The sequence below is a fragment of the Asparagus officinalis genome, chromosome 2 (assembly GCF_001876935.1).
Source record: "Asparagus officinalis chromosome 2, Aspof.V1, whole genome shotgun sequence".
Lineage (NCBI taxonomy): Eukaryota > Viridiplantae > Streptophyta > Magnoliopsida > Asparagales > Asparagaceae > Asparagus > Asparagus officinalis.
The window spans coordinates 82,503,176-82,516,936 of record NC_033795.1 but is presented as its reverse complement, the minus strand read 5'-3'; the positions used below and the strand labels follow the sequence as shown (position 1 = coordinate 82,516,936).

At 37.1% G+C, this 13,761-nt stretch overlaps 2 protein-coding genes and 1 long non-coding RNA gene across 3 annotated transcripts; 2 read left to right on the top strand and 1 right to left on the bottom strand.

Moving 5' to 3' along the window:
* Window positions 1,193-1,616, top strand: LOC109831866. The gene is made up of 3 exons (XR_002244570.1): window positions 1,193-1,326; window positions 1,406-1,512; window positions 1,584-1,616. It is a non-coding gene; the product is annotated as an uncharacterized LOC109831866 (long non-coding RNA).
* Window positions 1,616-10,618, top strand: LOC109831865 (CTP synthase-like). Its single transcript, XM_020399333.1, has 23 exons — window positions 1,616-1,697; window positions 2,130-2,209; window positions 2,998-3,084; window positions 3,172-3,222; window positions 3,328-3,445; window positions 3,527-3,583; window positions 4,409-4,473; window positions 4,712-4,795; window positions 5,275-5,325; window positions 5,404-5,466; window positions 5,610-5,656; window positions 5,755-5,824; window positions 5,916-5,978; window positions 6,607-6,696; window positions 6,774-6,812; window positions 6,931-7,080; window positions 7,185-7,262; window positions 7,862-7,947; window positions 8,115-8,163; window positions 9,176-9,256; window positions 9,342-9,435; window positions 9,998-10,099; window positions 10,270-10,618. Exons 2-22 carry the CDS (start codon window positions 2,159-2,161, stop codon window positions 10,081-10,083), a joined length of 1,560 nt encoding a protein of 519 aa, XP_020254922.1. The 5' UTR covers window positions 1,616-1,697; window positions 2,130-2,158; the 3' UTR covers window positions 10,084-10,099; window positions 10,270-10,618.
* LOC109829696 lies at window positions 12,548-13,325 on the bottom strand. The gene has a single exon (XM_020396738.1). The coding sequence runs from the start codon at window positions 13,097-13,099 to the stop codon at window positions 12,671-12,673; it is 429 nt and encodes a 142-aa protein (XP_020252327.1). The 5' UTR covers window positions 13,100-13,325; the 3' UTR covers window positions 12,548-12,670.

The window sequence follows — 13,761 nt, the reverse complement described above, 5'->3', positions numbered from 1 at the left end:
ACTGCTCCCAATCAGGCCTGAATTTTCTAACTCCTTAATTTGTTTTATATTATTATTGTTTTGATAGCATAACCAAGTATTGGAATTTGCAAATCTACATTCCTCAACCTCTTGATGCTCTCGAACACTTAAATTTTCAACCGCAAATGCTTCCTGTTGCAGCCTATGTTAAATTTGATTTCGCTTGCATCTTTGGTTATTGATTACACCGACCCACTCGTACTCTGCAAAATAGTTTATAGTTAAAAATTTTGTTTCTATATAAAAGTTTATGCTAATTTCAGGTATATCTTGCAGCAAATACCTATAATTGTTATTATCATTATTATTTTTGCAGGCTGGAGGGATTGAAGATGCTGAGATGAGACGAACTTTCAACATGGGTATTGGCATGGTCCTGGTTGTGACCTCTGAAGCATCTCAAAGGATTCTTGCTGAGTCGAGCGCAGGCGACCCAGCTTATCTCATCGGCGAGGTTGTAAAGGGCGAAGGCGTGCAATTTTCCTAAGACTCTCATCCCCTAATAATGGGTAGATGCCAGTGAGGAGTATGTTGTACTAGTTTGTTATACTAGTTCTAATACCTGATATATCCCTGAGTTTTCGAATAAATTCATGAATTTTTGGTTGTAACCTGCTATATGGTTGTGATTCTCTTTCACAAAGAAAACATGGGAATGAAGCAAGAGAAGTCAATGCATTTGAATGTTTCATATGTGATTCAGCAAAAATGCCAATAAGGGCAAAATGATGTAATCTCTCTTTTCTATCCTTGAAAAGATTTTGACTACCATGAAGGGACGGTACTAATATAGTGACTCGATGTGTGATATTTTGGTTCTTTTGCATACCATCTGTTCAACCAAAGTGATATTTTGGTTCTTTTGCAAACCATCCGTTCAACCAGATACTCAGTAGGATACTAATATAATAACTCGACGTGTGATATTTTGGTTCTTTTGCATACCATCCGTTCAACCAGATACTCGGTTGATATTTTGGTTCTTCTGCATACTATCCGTTCAACCAGATACTCGGTATCATTATCGATAAGATGATACCGTTTCATATCCATGTACATATATTATTTCCTTTTTAACTCTTTTATTTATTTTTTATCAATTAGATTATCTTGCATGGATTCTTGACCAAAAAAGGGTCAAAAGTTCTTTGTCATCATTTGTCCATTTTTGACCTTTCACCCTCAAAACCCTATTCATCCCCTCTCAATATAAAACCCTCTCCTTATCTCTAGATATCAGTCATCAGATTCCCAAAATCTGACCCTCGTTAAAATTTAGGATTTTTGGGCTCCTCAATTATCATGGTAACCTTCTTTATTCCTAATCATCATTATTATTATTTATTTATTTATTCTAACCTCTTTATTTTATCGGTTGCTTAAGCTTCAAACGTACACTAATAGGCTCCACCTCCTCTCGAAGCCCATCTGGGGTTTAAGAACCGCGGTAACATCACCCGCGGCGCAACTTACCTTTCGTGCTCCTCTGGGGTACGCGCTCACTCCGACGGCCACGATCAAACTTTTGTCGGTTGCGTTCTCCATTTAAATTGTTCCTGCAGAGTAACTTACGCAAAACCCCCCCTATTCTACAGGGCTGGGGAAGGGGGTCACCGCTAGCAGCATCGGCGTCGTTCTCAAGAACTGCGGGCTTAGGGTCACCTCCATCAAAATAGGTCAATTTATTTTGCCCTAAAGATGTCTCTTTTGGTCCTTTGTGCGTCCAAGATTGGATTTTTTTTTTGAAATTTTGATGCAATGAGGATTGAAATGGTGCAATTTTGAGCTGATACCGTATAAATTATCTTTTTCACTACACCAGAAGTCGAATTTTACAAATCTAGTCTAATCAAGCAATTATTTTTTGCTTGGGGACAACTTAAATCGCAATGGGGGGTTTTTCCCATTGTAGGCTAAAATAGGGAGTCATAAAGCTTTTTGGCTTTGATGAAATTGGATGTGTAAATAAAAAAAAAAATTGGATCGTCATGTCTTCTTCAATTAAATCAATTTATGATGTTTCACACCACTTATTGCCTAGGGTTATTTGCTTTTAGCTTTAGGCTTTCTTTTTTGTTCACTGATGTCTTTGTTTTGTTTGAATGCAGACCCCTATTTGAACACAGATGCAGGGACCATGTCACCGTTTGAACATGGGGAGGTTTTTGTGCTTGATGATGGCGGCGAGGTTCTTCTCTTTGGTCTTATTTTTAAACTACGTGATTTAGCAAGTGCTCGCGATATATGTTTATGGTTATGTGTTCTATTCAGCAACATTTTGCATGTAGATTCATTGATTGCCTTGACAGTGAGATTATTGAGCACTAATTTAATGACCTACCTCCGAACTGGCCATCAAAGTTTTAAGGCCTGACTATTTCTTGCTAAAAGTAATAGGGCTTGGCAGCAAACAGAAGTGAGCGAGACAGAACTTCTGTATATGTAGCTGAGAGCATTTTGATCGAAAATGGTTTGTGGTGATGATGACGACGACGACAACGACGACGATAGTGACTGATTTGAGAAGCTATTTTCTTAGTAGTACTGACGTATTGTCTCTAGGATAACTAACAGACAGTACTCACAGTTGCTCACTTTATAACTGTTGCATAGCCAGAATGCTTGCAGGATGCTTATTTTAGATGTGTTGATGTATTGTTCACCCAAAGTTTTAGCTGAACCTTGTATATTAGGACATTGCTTATTAACCATCTTTATGATTCATACTTCTTTCTTGAGCCAGTGTAAAGCTTACTTAAACTATTAGTGCACAACTAACTAGTGCCTGTTTTGTTGTATGGGATTTTTTCTTTTTTGACTGTTATTCTACATTGATCTACATATGATTGATTGCATGTACATAAACTTACGCAGAAAATTTTCCTCTTGAGTTTCACTGTGTTTCTTTATTTGGTTTGTCTTTTGTCCTTTTCCTTTGTTATTATATTACCTAACTAACTCGATTTGTATATGTAGGTTGATTTGGATCTTGGGAACTATGAACGCTTTTTGGATGTTACTCTCACCAGAGACAACAATATTACTACAGGCAAGATATACCAGGCAAGTTGATTCCAAGTAAAATACTTTTGACAACCAAACTTTTAGCATGATCCTTAGCTAATTAAGGCTCTATCTTTGCTGTCTCAGTCTGTCCTCGACAAGGAAAGGAGAGGTGATTATCTTGGAAAGACTGTTCAGGTAATGTTTTGAAGTCTTGTGGTCATGTTTGCTTTTATGTTCTTCAGAAAAAAACACTGGTGATGCTATGTGCATTTGATAAATTTCTGTAATATATATGTACAGGTTGTCCCTCATATAACTGATGCCATAAAGGATTGGATTGAGTCGGTGTCTTCAGTTCCTGTTGATGGAAAAAGTGGGCCAGCTGATGTATGTGTAATTGAATTGGGTGGAACTGTAGGTAGGATCTAAAGAAATGCTCCTGGAATTAGAATTGTTTGTCCTTGCACAGGTGAAACTTTAAAATCCTTGGTATTTTCAGGTGATATAGAATCTATGCCATTTATCGAAGCTTTGCGCCAGTTATCATTTTCAGTTGGTGAGTTTAAACCTTTAGCCTCTCCATTTTTTGGTACTTTTATTCCATAAAAAGGATAAAGGATCTCCCGATTAGAGGCAAGCATATGTATGTGGAAAGGAACTTGTTTTTTTATCACTTGCATAGCAGCATCGGTACTTGTCTAGAGAAGATAATGTGCCAGTCAAAACTAAACACAGTTGTGCTGCTAGTAGAGTTACCTGTTTGGTAGCTGCTATCTTGTAATATCTATTACTATTTGTTGAAAGAGAATGCATTACAAGGCCTAATAAGTAGGGATTAATAAGCGTGTAAAGAAGAGGTGGAAGTCATATAATATTAACTTTTTATTTAAAAAAAAAATCACAATACATGCATGCTATTACACCAATACAGTTCAAAAATTTCAACTGTAGATAAATAAAAACCGAAGAATCCTTAATGCATAAAGCAACCAAACAGTAGCCTCTAAACTATGTAATATGGGAGGGCACTGTGTCAAACTGAAACAATAATGAAGCTTGAAAAGGGCTGGAAATTTAGGCTTAGCACATTATATATTACTCCTTTTAGCAAAGAATCAAACCGATTGCGGTTTTTATGCTCCAAATTGTTACTTAGGTAGTTAGGTGCTTCCACAATATTGTTTATTTCCTTTACATTTTCTTAAGATCAAAATGCTGATTAGTCTCTATGTATTTATCAGTTATTTCCCACTTCAATCAGATGTCGTCTCTTGGAACTATTCCTGTTTTGAGTTCTGCCATTTTCCTTTATGGTTGTATAGTTGTAGCTGTTTTATTCACTGGCTATTGTATTTGAAAAGTATTCAAATTCCTCCTTCAGGAAAAGAAAATTTCTGCCTCGTTCATGTGAGCCTTGTGCCAGTACTTGGTGTAGTCGGCGAACAGGTAAATATTCCTACCTTCACCTTATATCATCATAAGTAGGGATAATAAGTTATATATGCGTTTTCCATGTATTATATCTTTGTTCTCTCTCAAGATGCCGAGGGGTAGATTACTTTTCCCAGAAACTATATTGTTAAATGATATTTTTAAAAAGGATGTTAAAGAATCATGCAGATAGATAGCTAACATGATCATGGGCTCGTTCAAATTTTCTTATTATCTGTTCTTCATTCTGCAGAAAACTAAGCCAACTCAACATAGTGTGAGAGAACTAAGGGCGTTAGGCTTGACTCCTGACCTACTAGCATGTCGCTCAGCTCAGGTAAAAAACTCAGATTTGACTCATCAGAGGCACTTAAAATGCAGACATTATTTCCTTTGTAGATTTGTTGTTGCAACTTCTGAGTTGTCCAGAAAAAGATCTGCTTACATATATTCATAATCTTTACATAGAAAGGCATCCAATTGGCTGTCCTTCGTTCTGGTTTAAACGTGTACTGCTCACTGATTATTTATATTGAATTGCATCTTGTTTATTTTCACCTTTTCCTGGTGTTTTGTGCTTGGTAGCTCTTGCCTTCTCTAGTTAAATTAATAAGACCCTAGCTGTAGTTTTTATTAGTAAATGAAACGGCATGCACACAAATGTAAACTAGAAGACAATATGCAGCTTACTTTAGCAATGCAGGCAGCCTTAATAGACCAATTTTTGTTCTCATTTGCTGACTTCTGTGAATTGTTTGTTTGATTTTGGTAGTGAATAAATCCATAATTGACATACATTTTTTGGTCAAAATTTAGCCTTTACTACACGGTACGAAGGAGAAGCTCTCACAATTTTGCCATGTCCCGGTGAGTTTATATGCTTTAAAGCGCTCACTGCTTGGTATGCGTAAATAATTATTCTTTGAATTTTGTTTGGTCTTTTAGGTAGCTAACATTCTCAATGTTCATGATGTTCCAAACATTTGGCATGTTCCACTCTTACTTCGGGTGAGTTCCTGTAGTTTTTCACTGATGATCAAATTGGATGTTTTGTATCACCAAATCTGCATCCATGCTTTCTGCTTTAGCTTCTCGCTAATTAATAAGCTCAAAAATTTAGCTTGATATTCTGATTGACAACCTGCATCCAGAACCAAAATGCTCATGAGGCTATACTGAAACAGTTGAACTGTATAAGGTAAGACTCTTAATTTGAAAATTTCCCTGTTATTCTTCAACATAGATTTGCACATCTACATAGTAACAGTTCTGATCTAATTTACAAGTTTTTTTTAGCATGGCTTCTCCCCCAGATTTGCAGGCATGGACGAAAATGGCAGAAACATACGATAACCTTACAGAATCTGTCAGTGATATTAATGCCACCTCATGTTGTTCTGTTACATATTACCTTTTCCGTTTATTAAGGTTAGATACATTTCCTTATTGCTCTGCAGGTTAAGATTGCTATGGTTGGAAAATACACAGGCTTATCAGATGCTTATTTATCTGTAATAAAGGTGAGATGTCTGTTGACTGTTATCAATTGGTTCTTAATATCGTGCAAAATATTTTTAAAATTTCATATCTGGTCTTGCCACGTTGTTATGACGAGAAATAAGATTATATTTTTCGGTCAACAAGTTTTCTGTCAAATGAGAACTTAATTAATTCAGCAAATCCATATAGTTTGTAAACTGGAATATGAAATAGATTTCTTCATCAATGTATTTAAGATTCTAAATAAAACATATAGAGTTGCTATAGTTCAACTTTGAAATTAGGATCTTTGCTCCCTTCAACTGGACTTCTGGCTTAGTATCAAACCACAACATCGAATAGACAGAAATTGGAAACCCTATATATTCATGATTTTTTCCTTTCTATTTTAAAAGATAGTTTTTGGATGCATTACTGTGGATGAAGATCTTGACTGGTAAGAGATATTCTAGTTACAGGGATTGAACCCTCTTCCGTTTCTTTCCTCTTAATGAACACTAGGCATCCACCATCTTGTGTGGAAAAAAAAAACTGTGATACATAGCTAATGTTTTAATGAGATGGATTCTGTTGCTTAGGTTTATACTTCATATCTGATGAGATTTTTGATGAATGTAATCAATGGGCACAGTGCACTTTGCATTTCAGGCTCTACTACATGCTTGTGTTGCTTGCTCTATGAAACCATCAGTTGAATGGATTGCAGCGTCAGATCTCGAAGATGAAAGTGCACGAATGGTATGGGTTCATCTACCATCTTTATTGTGTTATCTGGAACAACCTTATGTGCTTATCCTGTGTTTCTTTTCATGCAGACACCAGAAGCACATGCTAAGGCATGGGAAACTCTTAAGGTAAAATTACTCCGTGTGATTTGGGCAATTTACGTATCTCTACGTTTCTACATTAACCTACATAGTTGTCTGTTAAATGAAAATTTGCTGCTTATATGTTTTTATTTTTAATTTTTAGAGTTGTTCATGCGTTTTGGTTCCTGGTGGATTTGGTGATCGTGGAGTGCAAGGAATGATATTGGCTGCGAAGTTCGCCAGAGAGAATAAAATTCCATATCTTGGCATTTGCTTGGGGATGCAGATTTCTGTTATTGAATATTCGAGATCTGTATGTGTAGCCACATTGCTTATTCATATCTTGTCAATATTAGAATAATAGCCTTTCAATCTTTAAGCATAAACACCCTTTTGTATCTTGTTTACTTGAAATAGGTTCTGGGTTTGGAAAGAGCAAATAGTGAAGAATTTGATGCTGATACACCAAATCCTGTTGTGATTTTCATGCCTGAGGTATTTGATTAGTCAAATTTGTTTATATATGCGCATTAACAGATATGGGTAATTGCATGTTAGTCCCTTAAATTATCTTAATTGCCAAAAGTCCCTCAAATCTTAGTGTCTGCCAAAGAGTCCACGAATCTTCACTTTTATTGCCAATTTGTCCCTCTGTCAGGGATTCTGTTAATTCCTCTATGTGCATTTGGGTTAAGCCTTAACCCAACATGTAAGATTACCCAAGCACCCCTGAAAATTCTTCTTTTTTAGTTTTGGAAGTTAGAGGAGATGAAGAGGAATATAGTACAGGAAAGAATTTAGGGGATTATATAGAGACTTCAGAGGGAAATTTAACCATTGGAACAACTCTAGTTTGGGTTTGGGGGAAATATAGACAATCCATCCATTTCCGTTTGAGTCAACGGAATTTCACCCAAATTAATATCTTCACCTAACCAGAGGGACGATTTGGCAATAAAAATGAAGGTTTGAGGGATTTTTTGGCAGATACTCAGATTTGAGGGACATTTTGGCAATCAAGAATGATTTAAGGGACTAATATGCAATTACCCCTAACAAATATTGTGTTCTCATTATGTGACTCACTGATGTAGGGTTCAAGAACACACATGGGAAGTACTATGCGATTGGGTTCTCGGATTACATTCTTCAAAAATCCTGATTGTCTCACTTCTAAGCTGTATGCTTTGACAGACCTTTCATCTTATCATTGAATCCATCTTTTACTTTTGAAATTGCATACTTAGTACTCCTTACATGTAGGAAATTATGCAAATAATTATCGGCTGTCAAACAACTAATTCTATTTAAACTTATGTTTCTTGCTACTCACATTATTTCTGCTAGATATCAAAATCCTGCCTGTGTGGACGAGCGTCATCGTCACAGATATGAGGTTTGTAGAGGTTATCCTATTAAATCTGTGTTTCTAGCTTTTACACCAAGTAAATCTGTGCTTGTAGCTTTTACACCAAGCGATCTATAGATTTTTGGTTTCTTGTATGCAGGTGCCTTTAATTTTTTCCATGCATGTGTACATTATGTAATTGTTTATTTAGGCATTTGTAAATAGTTCTTGAATATATGTGCGGAATGTCATCTGAAGGGATTCCCTTTAGCTTTGTTAAAGTCCCTAACCATTATAGCAAAACTCCAAAGTTATGGTGAGAGTTGAGGGTTATATTTTTATATTCTAACATCATGGCCTGTAGATTGAGCACCCTTGTTATGGGCTGAAATCCCAACTCACAGGCGGCGTCAATTTCTTTAGAAAATCGCTTTAAATTCGTATCGGTAGAATTTGAACCTGGTTACTCTGATACCATGTTAAGGCCCCTAACCATTACATGAGGGTTGAGGGTTATATTTTTATATTCTAACAAGCGTTAAAGGGAATTATGAGAGGCAAGGGATCTGGAAGGAAGTTGACGTTGATATCCATTAATGTATAACTCCTTTGATGTATAAATGAAGAAAATGATTTCATATATGATTTCTTTTTGTTTTCTTCTGGAAAAAAAATCTAGCTGAAAAATAGGTTTAGGGAAGCAAAAGCAATAACTGAATCTGAATTGCACACCAAAGGCTCACAGCGACATTTTCTTTTGGTAAAAGATCATGAAAAAAGATCATGAAGTCATCTTTTGAGTCAACATCTGTACTTGTGCAGAATATACAATAACTTTTACTCTGTCAGCTCAATTAAAAACAGGAAAAACTCTTTCTCGTGGACAAACTAAAGAAGCTATGTATTATGTCCTTCTGTCTTAAGATAAAGGTTAATAATTTCTTGTGTGAAAGTGATTGTGATTGATCTTAATTTTATGCTTAGCACTGCATGTATACTGGAGTCATACTCATCAAACTAGATGCTATTTCTCATAAGCATTCTCGCTTTTATAAATCAGGTGAATCCTGATTTTATTGAACAACTTGAAGGTGCGGGGCTAAAGTTTGTGGGAAATGATGAAAGTGGAAGAAGAATGGAGGTATATTAAATATAGCTTGAAGTCTGATTTGTTCTTAGTTTATACTGCAAGCAGGTACCTGATATAATCTTGGATTCTTGAGCAGGTTTTGGAGCTACCTAATCATCCTTACTACATAGGTGTGCAGTTCCATCCAGAATTCAAATCAAGACCTGGGAGGCCTTCTGCCTTGTTTCAAGGTGATAAAACTTGAGCGAAGTATATGGTCACCTTATGTTCTGTGTTCTTACGTCTTTCATCTTTCTTTTCAAATTATTTTGAATGATGAAATTTAAGGTATTATGAGTCTATGACACCGTTAAGAGTTATTCGAAGCAGAGAGCTATCTAGTTTTTTTCCCCTTTTATTTTGGTGGGTGTTTTGGTTGGGGGTGAATGGCTAGAGTTCAGAACTATTAAGAGCAGCCCATAGTATATACATCAAACACAATTCTTTTGGGCTTTTTGCCATCATAGTTTATGTATATATTTCATTTTTATTTGCAGTTTCTGAATAATTGATTAAGTTGCTATGTTGCTTTCTAATCCATGTCTATCCCGTAAGTTGTATTGTTGCTCCATATTGTTGAAACTTGAAAATTTGTATTATACATTGAGCTCAAAAGCAACTCTTGCTTGATTAGCGTCCAATGAGAATTTATCTGTATAATATGTAAGCTGCTTGGTATTTCTAAAATCCTTTAGTATTGCTTATAAGTTGGGGAGTTATGTTCAGCTCCTGACTGTTAAAATCCTGTTTCAGGTTTGATACTTGCAGCAACAGGCCGATTACAGGCGTATCTGAGTAGCCTTCCAGATTTGAGATCAAAAGTCCCTCAACCACTTTAGTTTATCCCCAGTTAAGGTAATGTAGATGATATTCAAAAAATATTTCATCGCAGACGTTTTCATCTGGATTTGTCTGTGTACTTTTTATCTTTTTTTTTGTTGGTCAACAAAGGAATCTTTCATAGAAGTTAAGAACACCTTCTTTATTACGCTAATGAGTGGTTCTTATGCAACTCCAATTCACAGTTTTGGGGAATGTGTTAAGGAAGTTCGAGTTCGAGTTGAAGACTAAAAGCATCAACAAATGCGTACTCTGCAAGACATTCCATCTTGTACTTGCTGAAATATCTGAGCACAGATTGCCTGCTCCTGGCTTTGCTTCAAACGTTGAGGAGGCAGTTTTCCAGGGCTAGTACGAGGTTGATCAATACATAAAAGATTCCCTCGCGTTATGGGGAAAAAGTGAAAATGTTTCTCTGTCAAACTTTCATGAGAACTTGATACATCATGTAACACTGTTATGATCTCTTAGTTTCTTTTTTAACATCATGTACTATTTTCGAAAGCCATTCCATTGATCTCCACACGTTTCTCTCGCGCTGCGCTGTACGTAGAGGTGAATGCAATTCTCTATGATCTGTTTTTCTTAAAGCCTTGACGCGTGCTTGTCTACTGCAAGGCTACTAGCTATTCTGAACGATCGACTGTGGCTGTTTGATCTTATTATAGTACTTAACCAAACCCAACAATCGTCATTTCGCTTTTACTTCAACCTCCAGGCGCTCATAACTGTCACAACAAGGATTTTTTTTGCTTTTATAGGTTACAGATGTTTCCGATATTTACCCATCGGAACGTTGTTTTGGGGTAACTCCTCACAAAAGTAAAGAAAGTGACTCCACACAAAGTCTGAAGGGATTCTGTATGAACTAATCAGGGTATTGCAACTCCTCACAAAAGTAAAGAAAGTGACTCCTCACAAGTTTGAAGGGATTGTGTATGAACTGATCAGGGTATTGCTGATGACGTTCGTTACCATCGAACCGGCTATCTTTCCCAATACCTCCCGTTCCTAAGAGTATATCAAATGTTCACAGCTTGCTGGAAAAAAAAAAAAAAACCAAATGTAGACTATGTTAGAAAATAATTATAAGCAAACGTATATCAGAGCATGGTAATCTTATTAACTGAAAGCAAAAGCGAGACATATTAATGTAGACTATATTATAAAAGATGCTTATAAACAAAGATATATATATGCAAGCATTGTCATCTTACAAACTGAAAAATGAAAGTGAGAAATGCGAAAGACAACAAAGCAATATATGGGATTAATAGGGACAGTAAAGAACTATGAACCATAAAAGATCCACTACAGAACACACGGCGGACATATTTATGTCGAAGCTGGACAGACTCAAGCCTAAATGCGGACCCGGTCGAGGAAAATAACTTGCCATGAAGAACGGATCATATCTTTCAAACCGAAAGTAGGAATTGGACGAATTATATATGAAAATTCGCGTATTTTTTCGAGACGAGGCCGACCAAACCTAACGAAGTTCGTTTTGCCACCGTCCGTTTCGCCAAATTCCCTCCGGATTGAGAGATATCAGCGTTTTTGTCAGTTTTTTTACTATTTTTTGGTAATGATTTAGGAGCTTGTTTTGGTTAGGAAGCAAATCCGGTTTGATCCCAAATTTGACCAATTGACTTCCCTAATCTTAAGGAGTCTTTTTAGGAAGAGTTTTGTTATCTCTATTTTTGGTAAAGTTTGAGTCTTAGTAGGAGTCTTGTATCTTTTTCTATTTAAGCAGAGTATTGTAAGCACTAGAGGCATATCTTTTCATCAATAAAATTTCTCTTTCAATATTTTCTTTGTGGATTCGAAGTTTTTCGTGGATTCGGATATCGTTCTTTATGGATTCGGAGAACACCCTTGACAGATTCCGAGGTTATCACTTCCGCACTGCGTCAAAAGTTACTAAATGTGGTTTCTACCAAACAATTGGAAGGGGAAAAAAAACACACACACATTATAAACAAAGCAACGGAAGTTCTGGCATGATTATAATGTCTTACCAGTTTAACCTACATTGACTCCAGCTTGACAAGAGCTAAGATTTTGAGCAAAAATAATGTTAGAGACACACCATGAACCACATTCTCAACCACACCCCTACACTCTCTATAGTGTTAGTGGGCCATGCATGATATTTTTAAAAAAATATCATGCATGGCCCACTAGCACTATAGAGAGTGTAGGGGTGTGGTTGAGAGTGTGGTTCATGGTGTGCCTCTAGTGAGACTCTTTGAGCAAACTCAGGGGAAAGGGGGAGGATTTTTATGGTAGTGTTGAGTGCAAGCAAGAATCAATTATTGTACTTTTTGAGGCCCACATAAATCAAGATAAACAATTAATTGTGCCTTGCATAGCGTATGAGCTATTTCACAAATTATTGTACTTTCTGCAGCACCGGATGAACTGCATTGATCGTTTAGGTTCACCATTCGTCCCAGTATCTCCATGTGAACCCTTGTCGGTTAATTTATTGGTGAAAATGTTGATCGATGCCAAATAAAAATGGAAAAATAGAATTAAAAAAAAAAATCTATAGTCATCACTTTTTCACACCGTTCCAATTAATCAACTCATGCCCCTATAGAGCATCTCATTGTATCTCAACCAAGACCTCTCCCTCTGAAGCTTAATCTCGCCGTAAAACCTCGATATGAACTCTTCGGCCCTGACATCGATCTCTCCTTCATCACCGCGATCCACTTCGCGTTCTATTCTACTTTGACTAGGATCACAGCTGCCAGTGTCGTCATCTTCTCCATCATCATATAGACTGTCCAACCTTGAATCAGCGCACGAACGAAATGGATGTGGATGCTTCCTCATGAACCGAAAGATTGGGGTCTCGTCGAAGGAAAGCTCGTGCTCACCATAATGCAGTCTAGAGGAGCGGCGGCGGTGATCGGTGCAGAGGGACCTGAGACGGTTGAAGGCGAGGCGGAGGAGGCGCCAAGCACGGGCGGCCAGTGCACGTGTCGGATTCTTGTGTTTCGGCATTTTGAGAACGGTGAGGGTGGTGAAGGCAGAACAGAGCGTGAGGGTGTTGAACGTAGGATGAGAGATTTAGGTTTGGGGTTTTATAGGGTTGAGGGAGATTTATTTATTTATTATTTTTGCGCCTCTCTTTTGCATGTACGCGGTTTCTCATGAGAGTGATGGGTTGGTCTTCGTTGGGTTTAGTTTGCTGTTGGGCGCACACGGTTTGTGCACTCGACCCCTAGCTGTCGCTTGCAGTGTATGCACGTGCGGCGTTTAGCTGTATTTTGTTAAAATTTGTTTTAGTGCTTATAAAACCATATTAAGGGTGGGAAAAATTTGCTAAGGACCCAAAATATGGGACCTACAGAGGGGACAGATGAGCTGTCCCCCTCCTATTGCATAATGAGATGACCATCATATAACAAAACTCTTGATGAATGGTAAAACATGTGAAGCTCATAATTAAGAAAAAAAAAGTATAATCTGATATGAGGTTTAACCGACAGTTAGAAGTGGCATGCTTTTTCTTTTGACCCCAACTGAGTCCTAGTTGGCTTGCTCTCACTTCTCTTTCAATTGCCATCATTCAAACTGCTCGCCCAACTCCTCACTGTCACAGTTGTCATTTTTGAAGATGGGAGGTTGCCGTAAAGTTTCCCCCCAGCTTCAATTGACAGGAA